The 16,192-nt window shown below is 40.1% G+C and overlaps 2 protein-coding genes across 2 annotated transcripts; one reads left to right on the forward strand and one right to left on the reverse strand.

The window, feature by feature from the left end:
* The first annotated feature begins 85 nt into the window (after window positions 1–85).
* On the forward strand, window positions 86–10,421 carry tada2b (transcriptional adaptor 2B). The gene is made up of 2 exons (XM_062979515.1): window positions 86–355; window positions 3,959–10,421. The coding sequence occupies exons 1-2, from the start codon at window positions 86–88 to the stop codon at window positions 4,949–4,951; spliced, it is 1,263 nt and encodes a 420-aa protein (XP_062835585.1). The 3' UTR covers window positions 4,952–10,421.
* Window positions 10,422–11,275: 854 nt separating this feature from the next.
* Window positions 11,276–16,183, reverse strand: grpel1 (GrpE like 1, mitochondrial). The gene is made up of 4 exons (XM_016993085.2): window positions 16,027–16,183; window positions 13,602–13,767; window positions 12,860–12,941; window positions 11,276–12,003 (listed from the first exon to the last, which is right to left on the reverse strand). The coding sequence occupies exons 1-4, from the start codon at window positions 16,107–16,109 to the stop codon at window positions 11,657–11,659; spliced, it is 678 nt and encodes a 225-aa protein (XP_016848574.1). The 5' UTR covers window positions 16,110–16,183; the 3' UTR covers window positions 11,276–11,656.
* Between the last annotated feature and the right edge of the window lie 9 nt (window positions 16,184–16,192).

Consider the following 16,192-nt stretch of genomic DNA (forward strand, 5'->3'; position numbering starts at 1 on the left):
TTCCCCGTCGCCGCCCGGGACGTCACAGGTGCGCCGGGCCCCGTTTCCTCTGAGGGAGGGAAGGAAGGGGGGACGGCGAGCCAAGATGGCGGAGCTGGGCAAAAAGTATTGCGTGTATTGCTTGGCCGAGGTGAGCTCGCTCCGGTTCCGCTGCACCGAGTGCGTCGACATCGAGCTGTGCCCGGAGTGCTTCTCGGCGGGGGCCGAGATCGGGCCACACCGGCGTTGGCATGGTTACCAGCTGGTGGACGGTGGGCGCTTCACGCTCTGGGGCGCTGAGGCCGAGGGCGGGTGGAGCAGCCGCGAAGAGCAGCTCCTCCTGGACGCCATCGAGCAGTTCGGCTTCGGCAACTGGGTGAGAAGGAGGACGAGGAGGAGGAGGGCAGGGGAATGGGGAGGAGCCTGGGAGTATCGGCCTTCCTGGCGCCGGACGGGGCCTGCCCCTCGGCTCTCTGAGCTGCCCAGACTCTCAAACTTCATCCATAGCTAGGTTGCTGTGAGCTTTCCAGGCAGGCATTCTCGCCTAACGCTTCGCCCACATCTGTGGCAGGCATCCGCAGAGGTTGTGAGGTTCGCTGGAAACTAGTCAAGTGGAATGTTCAAGGTGGAAGAAAGAACCTGGACACAGCATATTATTTGAGAACACAGAAATGATAGGGTTGTTGTATGTCTTTCGGGCTGTGTGGCCATGTTCCACACAGCCCGAAAGACATACAACAACCCTGTGATCCCTGCCATGAAAACCTTCGACAACAGAAATGATAGTCCACTCTAACAACCACCTTGTCAGACTACACAGAGCAGCCACTGAAATCCACATATTATGCTGTGTCCAGGTTGGTTTATCAAGTGCTCTGCTATGGTTGACTTCTCTGGTTGGATTAGTCCGCAGTGTCTTTCATGTTCCTTGATTCGTATTTGGGCAACGCTGCCTTTGGTGGTTCCTATGTAGATTTGTCCACAGCTGCATGGTATACGGTAGACTCCTGCAGAGGTGAGAGGATCCCTCTTGTCTTTTGCTGATCGTTGCATTTGCTGAATTTTTTAAGAAGACAGAAATACTGGACTACTCTAACATCTACCATGCCAGATTACACAGAGAAGTCATTGAAATCCACAAGCATGTGGACAATTTCAACAGAAAGGAGGAAACCACGAAAATGAACAAAATCTGGCTACTGGTATTAAAAAACTCCAAAATCAGAACAGTAAATAATGAACAACACCTAGAAGAAAGGGGAATTCCAGACATGAAACAATCAGGGCTAGCAAACACCTCCCAACAAAGGATCCACCCAGGCAGGAAACAGCCAGACCTTGAAGCTGAATTGCTAATCAAGGTGGCCAATTGAAACATTCACAACAGACAAGAGTTCTTTCTCCCATCCTGAACATTCCATATGTGTGTGTAAGTCTCACTTATCCAAGCTAAACGGGCTGGCAGAAGCTTGGATAAGCGAATATCTTGGATAATAAGGAGGGATTAAGGAAAAGCCTATTAAACATCAAATTAGGTTATGATTTTAGAAACTAAGCACCAAAACTTCATGTTATACAACAAATTTGACAGAAAAAGTAGTTCAATACACAGTAATGTTATGTTGTAATTACTGTATTTACGAATTTAGCACCAAAACATCACGATATATTGAAAACATTGACTACAAAAATGGCTTGGATTATCCAGAGGCTTGGATAAGTGAGGCTTGGATAAGTGAGACTCTACTGTATATAGACCCCACTAGACTAGATTCCAACACACCTCACAACCTCTGAGTATGCCTGCCATAGATGCAGGCAAAACATCAGAAAAGAATGCTTCTGAAAGATGGCCATACAGCCCGGAAAACTCACAGGCAACGCAAAGACTTATGTGCTGGTGTCAACGCCTTTTTGGCATTAATCTTTTCACAGCATACTAATCCAGTTTTACTAGCAAAGCCGAGGTTAAACCAACCAATCCCTTATCAGAGAGCCGCACACATGCAGGAATTGTAATAACATCTCATGAAAACCTTTTCATTTATACATTTTAAAAAATACATTTATTAATTATTTATTTATTTGAAAAAGTTTTACACTGCCTTTCCCCACTTAAGGGCTCAAGGCAGCTTACAGCAGATAAAAACATACATAATAAAAGTTGAAACATATAAGAGCAAATATTAGTAGTTGCTGTCACACATCTTAAAACATACATTAGACTATAATAAAACCTTTAAACCACCCCTAAATACATCATACAGTCTAGGTTCTTCAGAATGTAGGACAATAAGATAATAACAGGAAAAACTGGCAATGATCCAGAGAGCAGTGGAAAGAATGATGTGTGGCGTGATAATAAGAAATAAAGTCAGCAATAAAGAGCTGCGTCAAAGAACTAGGGTGCATAACATGATCAATGAAATCTATGAGGCAAAAAGAAGGCGGGCAGGGCATAGAGCATGAACAAAAGACAGCTGATGGACATGTCGACTAATGAACTGGATACCAAGAGACCACAAGCGGCCTTTGGGCAGACCTAGTATTCGATGGGATGAACCAATGGTTAAGCTATTGTCCAAAAATGGAAAAGTAAAGCACAGGGTCATATATTTTGGCAGATGGTAGACTTGCTTGAAGCCCAAAGGAATGGATCGACAACAAAGGATAGGAAGATAATAACATACATTTCCAAGGTTTTGTTATTTGCACGACACATCTACAAACGGCAGTCGACACACTAATGTGTCATGACACACAGGATGGAAAACTGCATTAGAGTGTTGGCTGCTGTGTGGACCTGTCACACACATAATGAGTCTATGTGAAATACGCAATAAATCATATGTTTTAAACAATATAAATGAAAGATTTTCATGAGATCTGTCCCCATTCATTTAGTTATTACAGTTTATGTATGTGTCCATATCATTTTGATGGGTTGGTCTAGCCTCCTGTTTGCTAGGAAAAGCGAACTACTGTGTTACAAAATGATGCATGCACCAACGGGAAATTTTTGGAAAGTTCTGCTCTATTGTTGTTGGTTTTAACTTTCATTCCAAATTAAAACATTCAAAGAAGTTCCAGTTCCCACATCACTTTTCAGTTCTTTGCTCTATGAAGCTTCTAGTGAAAATGTGAAATCAGGCATTCTGTGTTGTCACAGCCAAGGGGTGGATTCCCCCTCTCCCCCTCCATGCTACCCTGTAGTCAAGAGAGCCATCTAGGCATCAGCTAGTTTTGTATTTGATTTGAATCATTCTATTGTAACTCTCTGGAGCTGATTGGGTTGGCTTTTTGTTGTATTTTGATGCCCTATATCTTAAGACAATTCTTTTTATTGTGGATTTTCTCGTCATGCATGACCTTATAGGATAGAAAAGCATCTAGCACATTTTAATGTACTTATGGTTTGTATAACCTTGTAATGAATTTTAATATTTTTAGTGTTTTAACTTTACAAGTTGCTTAATTGCTTTTTGGTTCAGTTCTATATTCATATTTTTATTACAGTTTTTTTACTGTATTTCTGTATTGTTTTAAAATATAGTTAGTCATCTTGAGTCTCATTATTGGGAGAAAGGTATCATCATCATCTTTTAGATACCCTAAGTAGAGTAAATTGCTGAAATAGGCTAGGGCTAGTTGTCTGCTGTGTTACATATCAGTAAATTGGGAGTCTTATGGTTTTTTAAATAGAGGACTTAGAAGTGTTTTTTCCAGGAATCTCTAGGTTTCAAGAATCTACAGACAATATATTTCATACATCTATGGAATGTTCTTGTCATACAAAACTTCGGAACCTATGGCTTTTCAGAGAACATAGTCTCCAAATGCTATCATCCTTGACTATTTGGGACATTAGCAAGAGATTGATGGAGTCTTAGAACAATCACAAATTCTCTTCTCCCCTTGTAAACAGTTGTCTTGAGGTCTCTCATATTAATAGTTCTGGTATTCTTTCATTCTATTTTAGGAAGATATGGCTGCTCATGTTGGAGCATCGCGGACACCCCAGGAAGTGATGGAACACTATGTGAGCATGTATATACATGGTAACCTTGGAAAAGCCTGCATCCCTGACATTATTCCAAACAGAGTGACAGATCATACCTGCCCAAGCGGTGGTCCACTTTCTCCTAGTCTAACAATGCCTTTGCCACCCCTGGACATATCAGTGGCTGAACAACAACAGCTGGGTTACATGCCACTTCGTGATGATTATGAGATTGAGTATGACCAAGATGCTGAGACTCTGATTAGTGGCCTTTCGGTTAATTATGATGACGACGATGTGGAAATTGAATTAAAAAGAGCCCATGTAGACATGTATGTAAGAAAACTGAAGGAAAGGCAGCGCCGAAAGAACATTGCCCGTGACTACAACCTGGTTCCTGCTTTTCTGGGGAAAGAAAGAAGAGACAAAGAAAAACCTTTGAAACGCAAAATTACTAAAGAAGAAAAAGAGCTGAGATTAAAACTACGGTCTCTCTATCAGTTTATGTCTTGCAAGGAGTTTGATGACTTTTTTGAAAACCTACACAAGGAGAAGATACTTCGAACCAAGATTAGGGAACTACAGCGGTATCGACGGAATGGTATAACCAAAATGGAAGAGTCTGCAGAATATGAAGCAGCCAGACACAAACGAGAAAAAAGGAAAGAAAATAAAAACATTAGTACTTCTAAAAGAGGAAAAGAAGATGGTAAAGATGGTGAATTTGCTACAATTGAAAATCTACCTGGTTTTGAATTATTATCTGACCGAGAGAAAGTACTTTGTAGTTCTATTAATCTGAGTCCTGCACGTTATGTGACTGTTAAAACTATCATCATTAAAGATCATCTTCAAAAAAGACAGGGCATTCCATCAAAAAGTCGTCTACCTAGTTACTTGGATAAAGTACTAAAGAAAAGGATTTTGAATTTCTTAACGGAAAGTGGTTGGATATCAAGGGATGCTTCCTGAATCTTGTCTGCTTTGGAATAGCATTATGAACTAAGGACCCATTGTTGTCAAGAATAGTCTGTTTACCTGCCTCTTTAAAACACAAACACACCTAGGCTATATCTTGTTTAATGCCAACTCCTCAACCAATAGATTTTTCTGAATTAGATCATGCAAATGGTAAATTCTACTTTGTGCCCTACACTTGGAAGTCATCTTGTAAAAAACATTATGATGAAATGGCTCATTGATCTGTTGACTAGTCTCTCAAATGTGAAACATGAAGCCCTAGCAATAGTTTTTGAGTATTTATGCCATACAAGCTATTTTTGTAGGGAGTGGGAGAACCTTCAGTTGTGGGCTTTTTGTTTTTGTTTTTGATGTAGTGCTGTCTGGGGATGCCATTTTCTGCACATTTACATTGGAAGCAAGACGCATTGAATCTTCTGGGTTCTTTGCTGGAATATCTGTGCATGTGCTGCATGTGCCTCTTAATCTTGGCTACTGAATTACAAAAGCACAACAAGATTAAGATTTGTTGATGAGCATCTTTAGTCGTGATGCCGCTTTGTTGATCATTGGCAAAGCATTGTATTCTGCTTTACTATTAGCAAAATATCAGGCAAGAGGGCATTAAAAACAAAGTATTTCATGAAGAACAGCTTTAATGCTAGATTGGCTTATTTTTCTAGGGATGGGCAAATTCCAGGGGTTAATTTTATCTCTTAGGGACTTGCCAAGTTCCTCACACACATCAAAATATGAGTTTTTTCTTTTTTGAGAAAACCACTGGAAACAGATCCCTCCCATCCTAAAGCAGAATTGAGAATCATATTGCCCTCCCATTGGTTGCCACTTTCTCATCATTCAAAATGCTAACTAGCACTTCTGGGAATTGCCATTAGGAAGGATTTGGAAGGCTATATAATTATATCATTCTCAACTATAGCAAGGATTCCATCATTAACAGCTCACCTTTTTCAGTTATTTGGCTTTGAGCAGGCTAAATGATTTCAACCCTTGATCTGGTTAAATATAGACTAACTCCCATTGGAAGACCTGGCAAATACGTTGTGTCCCAATGTACTACATGCAGTGGTGATGAGCCAAGATCTCTAGTGGGTTACTGCTTTTTTTACGAGTTTCATTTGATCCAAAGAAAAATGAGAGTCAGCCAAACTATTCTGTTTATTTTAAAACTTTTTACATAATAGATTTCAGGTAGTTTGCACCCAGTTATGATGACCAAAAAACACATCGCTCACCAGGCCTGAAAGTGACTAGGCAACCTCCTTCGTTTTTCAGATTTTGCAGACAATAAAATAGGAGACTATCTGAGCAACATTTGGGAATCAGTTGCAAGTAATGGAGGCTCAAATTGGGAATGATGCCGTATGCCATTGTAACGGGTGGTAGAGAGGACAAACTTGAAGATTAGTCAGGGCTGTTTTTGTATAGTGTTATATTCACTCATCCATTGCCATTTTATTGGCTGTTAGAGCAGACACAACTTTGGCCATTGTCCAGGAATCTGTAGACTTTACCCAGTGCCTTCTTTGTAAGAACAGTTCTGTTTGCACCTCTCCAAACAGCATATAAACCTGGGATGATGGTGGCTCTAGAAACAGTTTTGCTGTGTGATGTAGAAAGAAAATGTTGAAAGCAGTCGGGATTGGATGTATACAAGTTTTCCAACATCAGCAGAGGCCATACTAATTATGTCTGATACTCCAGTGATGCTGTCTATCTACTTAGTTTGCTAGAGATTGAACCTTGCTGCTTGCTACCTACTTTTATCTACATTCAGAACTTTCTGGGCCTTGAAAACACAGGTCTCTGTACAACATGGGCAGCACAATCATAAGTTTACAGCAGTCATTTTGATTTCAGTGGGACTTTGTCCACAGTGAATGTGCTTAAAATTACAGCCTTAAGGTTCCTGTTTTCTTAAAACTCTTTGTGAATACAGTGCTGTTATACACATGCAGAATTCTGGACTTTTCCATTTCAGACTTGAGTGGTGCATTGTACTTTAAATGTTCCTTCCATGTAATAAACTAGCAGAGTCAAGGGCAGCTTAGAGAAGCATTAAAATGACATACCACTTGCTGTCCATGGTCGCATAGTCTACCACCTCGATTTGCTGCAGATCTAGCCTGTCTGTTACAAGCAGTCTGTTATTGCATATTTTAATGTTTCATCATTAATGTATAGCTCTATATAGCTATTACGGGGTAATTTTGGCATATTCCAACTTCTAGCAATTGATGAACATACTAATGATATGAAGGCCACAGTCCCCCCCCGCCCAAAAGTTCAGTTTCCGTGCTTCTCATTATGTTCTTTCTCAAATTGTGAGTTTAATTACTATTTTGCCTTGAGAACTCTGCTCACAAGCTTTGAAGTTTTGTATCAGGAGCGGAAAGCATGTGACTCACCAGATGTCAAGCTCCCCAGCAGCCTTAACCAGAATAGGCAATAGTGAGGAATTCTGGAAGTAGTAGTCCAACAGATGGAGGACCATGTGATTCCCAGCCATGTCATATATTTGATACAGAGCTTTAGATTTTGGCCTTTATCGAGAGACAGTCCCATTGAAGACAATGGGGCTGAAGCACAAGTAACTCTCAGGAAGGGCACAGTTCTTCCAGGTGGTCCAGACCTTTTTAAAATTCCTAAACTTTCTTATACAGGTTCCATTATTTAGATGTTTATTAAGGTTTAGCAGATCCATAAGAAATTGACTGTTAGTCTGTATGCTATCCATACATCTGGTAGTTCATTACAAATAATTTCAGATAGGGAAGATTAAAGCCTTACATTTTATTAGCCTTTTACTGCTGCTTGAGAGAAGCAACTGGTGCTAAACGTAACTGATTGATATTCCAAACATGTTTTCAGTTTGTGCATTTATTACACATCTGCAAAGGTTTTACATTTTCACAAGAAACAAATCTTCCTGCAAAGCCTCTTCAAAAATTTACAAATAAACATTTTAATATCACTAATGTTTCATTAACATTATTTAGAAGTAAATTACTAAATGAAATCACTGAGCTAGTGCCTGAAATCTGAAATATGCATGGCAGAATTATTTCCTAACAAACAAACATGTAAATAGCATTGGGACTACTTTCATTGTCCAGGAAAGACGAATCAAACTATTTACTGCATGTTGTGTTGTTATAGAATCAACCAGATTTTGACAAAATTTTAGATCAATACTGCACTATCAGAGCACATTTGAGGGAAATCTAGTCAAGTAATTTTGTACTGCTGCACAAGTACAGGCAGTCCCCAACTTACAAACGGCTCATAGTTACAAATGGGGGTGAGGCAACAGGAAGTGAGAGAAATCTACTCCCAGGAAGAGAAATTCACTCCTGAAATCATAATTTAGGGGAAAATGCGTCTCAACCAAAGCTTTATCACCAAGCCTTGTTTCCACAGAATGCCAGATTTTTCAAAATCCAATTATCACAGGGATAGAAAGTGGGGTGAAATCTGAATGGGCACATACAGCAACACTAACACCACAGGGGTGTTAGCTTTTCCCTGTGCTATCCAAAGCTTTATATAGAGAGAGACAGAGAGGGAGAAAGAGAGAGAATATATATATGTATATGTATGTATGTATGGCTGGAGTTACATTTTAAAAAGTACCTGTCCAAACGTACATACAAATGAAACTTAAGAACAAACCTACAGAACCTATCTTGTTCAGAACATGGGGACTGCCTGTATAGTAATATCACTTTCCCTTTTCCATTAAAATGAAATTATTAAAAGCGCTCCACAATTTCATATGGCATCTTTCTAATGGTGCATACTGTGCTGTAGATACAGGTGGCTTGTCAATTCTACTAATCTCTAGAACTGCAGAAAGGGAAGTGGAACTACCCTACAAAACTTAGGATGTTTTGATTTTCTACTTGCCGATTACTCAGAGCACTTTTGCAAAACCAACAAAAGTCTTTCACGGTAAAGAAAGGTACAAAGCTATATCTACGTCTTCACACTTGGCAGGTATTCCAAGCACCTGAGAAGTGAAGACATACTTGCTCAGCAGCTTGGGAGAAAGGTTACTTTCATATTGCACAGGAAATGTCTTTAAGTATTGCTTTTGGGTTGGCCTTCAGCAGCAGCAATATGAAGGTATACTAGTACCCAATTCTGATGAACAACTGCTGTGAAGAGGAACATAATCAAACTTAACTAGTAGGATTTTGCCTGCATTAGGCTGTATAGTTGTTTAATATAAAGCCCTGCTGAGCAAAAACTACAAGGGGAAGGCATTTTCATTAGATGTACAAGTGGCAAATTGAGATTTAGTTGAGCACCATATGCTACATGGATCAATATGCAAATAGTTCCATAGACACAGAATACACCAGTCAATATAGCCAAATCAGTGTAAACAAAATTTCAAGAACAATGTAGAATCAATTCGGGGACATTTTAAAAAATAGTATCCACATTTACATATCCAAAAAAGTCAAGTTGGAGACCAGCACTTTCCTATGTTGAGCATTCTTTCTGTAATCACAAAAAAGAAACAATATTCTATATCAGGATGTCAAATCTAATTTTATCGAGGGCCACATCAGCCTTATGGTTGCCTTCAAAGGGCTGTTTGCAATCGTAAGATTGCATAAATGTTGCACTGGCATTGAAAGCCTCATGGACCACTAAAAATGACGCAGTGGGCTGGATTTGGCCAAGCCTTGCATTTGACACATGTGCTTACTTGAATTAAAATAATACGGAAATCCATAGCCATACTAAAAATGCCAGAGTGAGGACCTTATGTAGCATTTCAGTACAAGTGAACAAGGTAAGAAAAACATGTTGTCATGAACAGGTTCTATAAGTACTCAAGCGATTGGGGGGGGGGGGGAGGCTTCATCAAAATTAGATTTTGATATGAACAGTGGATAAGTTGAGGATCATTCTGCAGAGAAAAAAGTGCCAGTGCTGACTTTGGGTCAGCCATCCCACATTATTCCTACTTAGGCATTCAAAAAGTCCAGAAACAGCATTGCAGCCGATTAAAAAGGGGGTGCTTCTTTTATGGTCTTCCAGGATGAATACAGCTTGTTCCTTCTGCTACTCTACTTAGAGAGGGGGAGGATACCTTTTTGAAAATTAGATTTAAAGTATAGTACTTACATTGTGTTTTGAATCAATTTTGACAAGATTGCCTTTATGAGCCAACTTTTAAAAAAGGGTTGGGAAAGTATTATGGCTGGTTTTACATACTTAGTAAAACATCTAATTTACTCCTGAAAAAGTTAGAAAAAAATATCAGCCACTCAAGGATCTTAATGAGCTTAACAGTTTTGCTCTCGCCAAAACAACCTTTATTTTTATACTGTCAGGAACAGAAATCATGTGGCCCAGCTCCCACCACTGGAACCTCTAGTTCAACAACACCTGATGGCACGTGTCATTGCCAATCCAAGGTAAGAGACAGGTTTGTTTTGTTTTTTTTTTTAAAAAAAAACTTCCTCTCTCCTGTGGAAAGTGAAGCCAGGATGGTGTTGTGTAGATTTGCACTATTGTGAAGACTGAGGCTAGAAACAGGTATGTAAAAAACATTTTAAATAAGGCTGTTTCCTTATCAACGGCTACAAGGAACAACACCAACATTTTGAGTTTGATGTGTTTGTGCTAGCATTCTGATATGACAATATGGACTTAAAATGAGAGTATGCCTCCACTTCTGGGTTAAACATGACTTATCTAGAAATCCAAAATCCTCAAAAATACATTATTGTCCATGTGGGTGACTAAACATAGCAACACCTATTTCCTGATGGTTCAATTTACACAAAATTCTTTACTGTATAAAATTCCCTTCAGGCGATGGGTCTAAGGAATATATGAAATATAATATGTTTAGACTTGAGTCACATTTCCAAGATATTTCATTTAGCGTATGCAAATATGAGTGTTCCAAAATTCAAAAAGCTGCTCTAAAGCATTTCAAATAAAAGATACTCAATTGCTATGAAAAAAATGCTTCCAAAAAAGAGCTAAGCAGAAGATGTATAGGTTTAATCACCAAGGTTCCCTGGAAACACATTAGCAGCAGTCTTTTAGCCAAATGCACTTGTGGACAAGCATAATCTTTTTGCTCCTGACCTGCACAGTTGTTCATGTATCTACAGAACACTAAGTTTTACATCTGGAAAGCACAGGGCCCTGGCCCACTTGCTGTAGTAAAATTTGTTTACCAATAGATATTTCAAAATACTTAAGTGTTCACCACTAAGATACTATGGAAAAGATTTATTCCACTTGTTATTAGGTGCATCCCTTGAAACAGAGGAAATTAAGCAGATGTGAGACTGAAGTATAACTTTCTTTATAAAGGAATGAGCAAGAAACAGTGCTGCAAGATATAAATATAAAACGACACTGAGTGTTCCAAGATTTTCATCTTGGACAATGATTTACAGTGCATTATTTTTGTTGATAAGTTGCCTAATTACAATGCAGAATACTTCTAAATAATCACAAGAAGAATATGCATGACTTGTACTTGGAATTAATACCACCCATTAACGCATCTCTCCACATTATCAGTAGCCACTTTAAGAGCCACTTTGATCTGCACTGATGCTCCATCTATGACCTGGCTTAGCGTCCCACGTCTTGTATAGAGAAGCATTATTCAGGAATCATAACAGTTGTGAGATGCTTTGATTACTTCAGGAAATATTTCTAAGGATCTTTCACAACACCTACTAAAGCAGGCCGCAAAGTACGGCCATGCAGCTTGTATCCAACTTTAGATACTAAAGCAACAGTGCCAGGCTCTTTATCTTCCATGGGGACATGGAACAAAGCTTCATGTTCATAGGGGTCAAATTTGGCTCCAAGAGGATTCAGTTTAATCAAGCCATGCTTTTTGAATACTTTCTGAATCTGAGCTTCTGTCATGGCAAGACCCTCATAAAGGTTCTTCAGATGAGGATTGCCTTCCTTGAGTTCCTCTTTGGGAACGGATTCAGTGGCTTTTTCCAAAACATCGGCAACTTCCAGTAAGTCTTTGCAGAAACTTTGAATTCCTAAAATGGAAAACCACAGTAAATGTTCAGTCACTGTATAAAGATATACTGTTATTTTATCTGACTGTAAGATTTGTTTCTGATATTGAAAATGGAAAGTTTGTTCCAGCTACCTACTTCTCAAATGCCTGGGGCTCTGGGTTGCACTTTAAGCCAAGCGTGGGGGGGGGGGGGGACATGATTGGGGGGGGGGGGGACATGAACAACCACATACCATTTTTTTTAATGAAGTGGTGAGAAATCCATGCCTGGTTTAAGAAACAATTCATTTTATTAATTTATACACATACACACACAGATTTAAAAGGTGCCCCTCTCCCTCCGGAGGACAAATACAGAGCCAATGCCACAGTCTGAGTAGCTTGCATATCACTGATTTCACTGAATTACTCTGTACATATTTTCAAAAGCATAATATTTATAGCTGGAGCAATACCAACAACCCAGACTTCTTCAAACCCACATTTAAGCCTACCATGTAAGATTGCATAATATAGTTATTTTCATGTTCTCATTATCTCGAAACCAAGGAGACACTAAGAATCTCCTGTACATTTGACTTTGTACGAGTATTAGAATAGAACTTGTGACAACTGCAGTTTGTTATAAACGCAAAGGTTTATGCCTCTTTGAATTGTTTTTTATGGTGACTTAAGAAAAAGGAAGAGCCCATCTCTGCATCTGGCCTCAATGTTAACAAAATGTAAACAAAAAAAGTTATAGTTTACCAACTGAAAACCATCAACATCCTCAAAGCAGCACTGCAGTGTCTTTTCTGAGTTTCCAGGTTTCAGTTTTCACTTAGATAAGTAATAATGCTTTGATTTTAGTACCAACAAGCAAGTCCTAAACTCACCATATAACTTTGCTTCTTCTACCAATTTCTGAGTTCTCTGTCGTAGATTTTCAGCATCTGCCAAGGCACGTTTATATTTGTCCTGAAAAAGAAAAACATGAACATTAAAAATGTAAGGTTAGATGCTATGTGTTAAGCAGGCAAGCAAAACACATTATTCTACGCTTTCCTACTTCAACCTAAAGCACATAAACACGTAGAATTTGCATTCTGTTTAATCCTAAACCACCTGCCACATTTAGGACTGGTTTTTACTCCAAGCCTTTTCAACTCAAGCTTTATAGTATGAACATGTTATATAAGCAGTCTTTTTTAAAATGGAGAAGCTTTTTTGTGGCAAAAATTATATAAATACAACTTACACAATTGAAATTCACTTTGGAAGGCAAGTCTGTTTATTAATTAATGGCAAACCCTAAGCACTACATCCCTTTACACAATGAAGAGCTACAACTTCAAATGACGTATGGGGAGGAAATTGGGCCACATGTAAAGACTTCAGAATAGCTTTAATTGATTTTATATATGACATTATTTTATATCTTTGCTATGCTGTTGCTGTCACTTCAAGTTCTGATTCCTGAATCAATTATCAAAAAGTTACAGGAGTATTCCTATCCACTAAGTAATTTGCATCTTCCACATGTTATGCAGGCAAGAGCAATTCAGCATCTGGTGGGCCACAAGTTGCCCCCACTGGCACTAATTAGCTTAAGAACAGACAAACCAACATGATTCTTACATTAATTTCTTTTAATTGTTCTTCCAATTTGGTCTTTTCCTCCATTAATATCTTTGTGGCAGAATCAGAGTCAGGCTTTCGTTCAACATGGTTCTGGTTTGTGTCCTCGTCTACATTTGGTCCAGTATTTTTCTCCTGTGTCACTGTACACAGCAGCTGAGAAGTTCTGAAACAAAACAAGGTTCAATACAACTGAAGAAACTGGGACTAAAAGAGAGTACAGTATTTAATCTCATTTCAAGTACAGAATGATATATTATTCCAGGAAACCATTTAGTATAGTGAAAAATATGCTGGGGCCCCTTCCACACGGCTGAATAAAATCCCACATTGTCTGCTTTGAACTGGAATATATGACAGTGTGGACTCAGATAACCCAGTTTAAAGCAGATATTGTGAGATTTTCTGCCTTGATATTCTGGCTGTGTGGAAGAGCCCTTGACAGGCAGAAACAATAAAGAGTTCCTAAAGAGATGGAAATGGGCAATGACATATCAGGAAGGAGAGTCAAAGAAGTGAATGATAAATAGCCCTAAGAGTAATGTATGGGTAAACACGATAGAAGGGTAAATAAGCAATATTATAGGCACCACAGTGATTAGGGATGGAAGTCAAGAGGGGGGGTGCATGGGCATGTGGGATAAAGGTTAACTTTGTGTAGGATGTGGGCAAAAGGGATGTCTTACATGTTGTAGTGTGGATGTCATGTGTGTTATGTGTACTGTATGTATATCACGTTTGTAAATTATAATAAAATTTAATTTAAAAATAGTTCTGGTGGGTTCAGAAGCTCACTGAACTATGCTATTATCAATTAATTTGATCTTATTTCAGGCCTCAATCTACACTGCCATATAATACAGTGTGAAATTACATTATATGGCAGTACTGTATAAATGGGGCTTTAGATAGGCGAGACCATGGAAAATCATTTTAGGTGCTATATATAGCAGGTGCTATATATAGATATAGGAGCCCCGGTAGCAAAGTGCGTTAAAGCACTGAGCTGGAGACCGAAAGGTGCCAGGTTCAAACCCCGGGAGCGGTGTGAGCGGCCCCTGTTAGCTCCAGTTCCTGCCAACCTAGCAGTTCGAAAACATGCAAATGTGAGTAGATCAATAGGTACCGCTCCAGCGGGAAGGTAATGGCGCTCCATGCAGTCATGCCAGCCACATGACCTTGGAGGTGTCTACGGACAACGCCGGCTCTTCAGCTTAGAAATGGAGATGAGCACCAACCCCCAGAGTCAAACATGACTGGACTTAACGTCAGGGGAAACCTTTACCTTTTATATATATATATAGATAGATAGATAGATAGGCTCAGTGTCTCAAAATAATACAGCCAGTCAGAAACGTTAAATGTGTTGTTGAAGACTTTCATCGCTGGAATCACTGAGTTGCTGTGAGTTTTCCAGGCTGTATGGCCATGTTCCAGAAGCATTAGTTCCTGACATTTAGCCTGCATCTATGGTAAGCATCCTCAGAGATTCTGAGGTTTGTTCAGGGTGGGAGAAAGAACTGTTGTCTGAGGCAGGTGTGAATGTTTCAACTGTCCACGTTGATTAGCAATGAATAGCCTGTGAACAAGCATGTGGACAGAAAAGAGGAAACCATGAAAATGAACAAAATCTGGTTACTAGCATTGAAAAAACCCTCTAAAATCAGGACAATAAAGAACACCACTAAGAAAACAAAGGAATTCCAGACATGAATCAATCAGAGCCAGCTAATAATTTCCAACAAAGGATCCCCCTGGACAGTAAGCAGTCAGACCTTGAAACTGAAAGGTTGTTCAATGCTAATTAAATGGCCAATTGAAATATTGACACCTGCCTCCAACATATAAGGGTTCTTTCTCTCACCCTGGACATTCCACAGATAGTGGAATGCATGGTTTCCAGCAGACCTCACAACCTCTGAGGATGCCTGGCATAGATGTGGGCGAAACGTCAGGAAAGAATGCTTCTGGAATAAGGCCATACAGCCCAGAAAACTCAGAGCAACCCCGAACCGTTAAAGCAGCCCTGTGAGCGGGAAAGGTGGCTGCCTCGCTAGGATCCAGGAAAACACTGTATAGAGATTTTTAGGATCAAGCCCTGCTTCTATTGAGAGAGAGGCTGAGCAGAGAGGGGTTAACGAGGGAAAGAGGCAAATGAATGGCGCGAGAGAGAAAGGAATGACCTGAAGACAACGAAAGGGGACGGGAAAGGTTAGGTCCCCTCTCTCATTCAAACCAGTTTCCTCTATCTATGAACATGGTCTGCCCCCTCCCCTTCCCGTCCACAGACCGCCTGGGCCTCTCGCTGTAAGGCCGCAAAGGCACACAGCGGTCTTTACCCTCAGTGCGGCACGTTGGGGCCCAGTGGAGGCGTCAGCCAAAAAGGCCAAGCCTCAACTTCCCTTTGCGGCGTCCCCTGCCTCACCTCCACGGAGGTCCCGGGAAGAGAAAGACGTTCCTCCCGGCCAGGCCCACCAGCCGCTGCACACCTCGCACGGCCGCCGCCATCACGCTACTCTCAGCGTCGTCCCCCTCAGCGCTCGACGGAAGTCGCCTCTACCCAATCAGCGCGCAGGTCAAGCGAACAGGGG

Source organism: Anolis carolinensis, chromosome 4 (genome assembly GCF_035594765.1).
Source record: "Anolis carolinensis isolate JA03-04 chromosome 4, rAnoCar3.1.pri, whole genome shotgun sequence".
Taxonomy (NCBI): domain Eukaryota; kingdom Metazoa; phylum Chordata; class Lepidosauria; order Squamata; family Dactyloidae; genus Anolis; species Anolis carolinensis.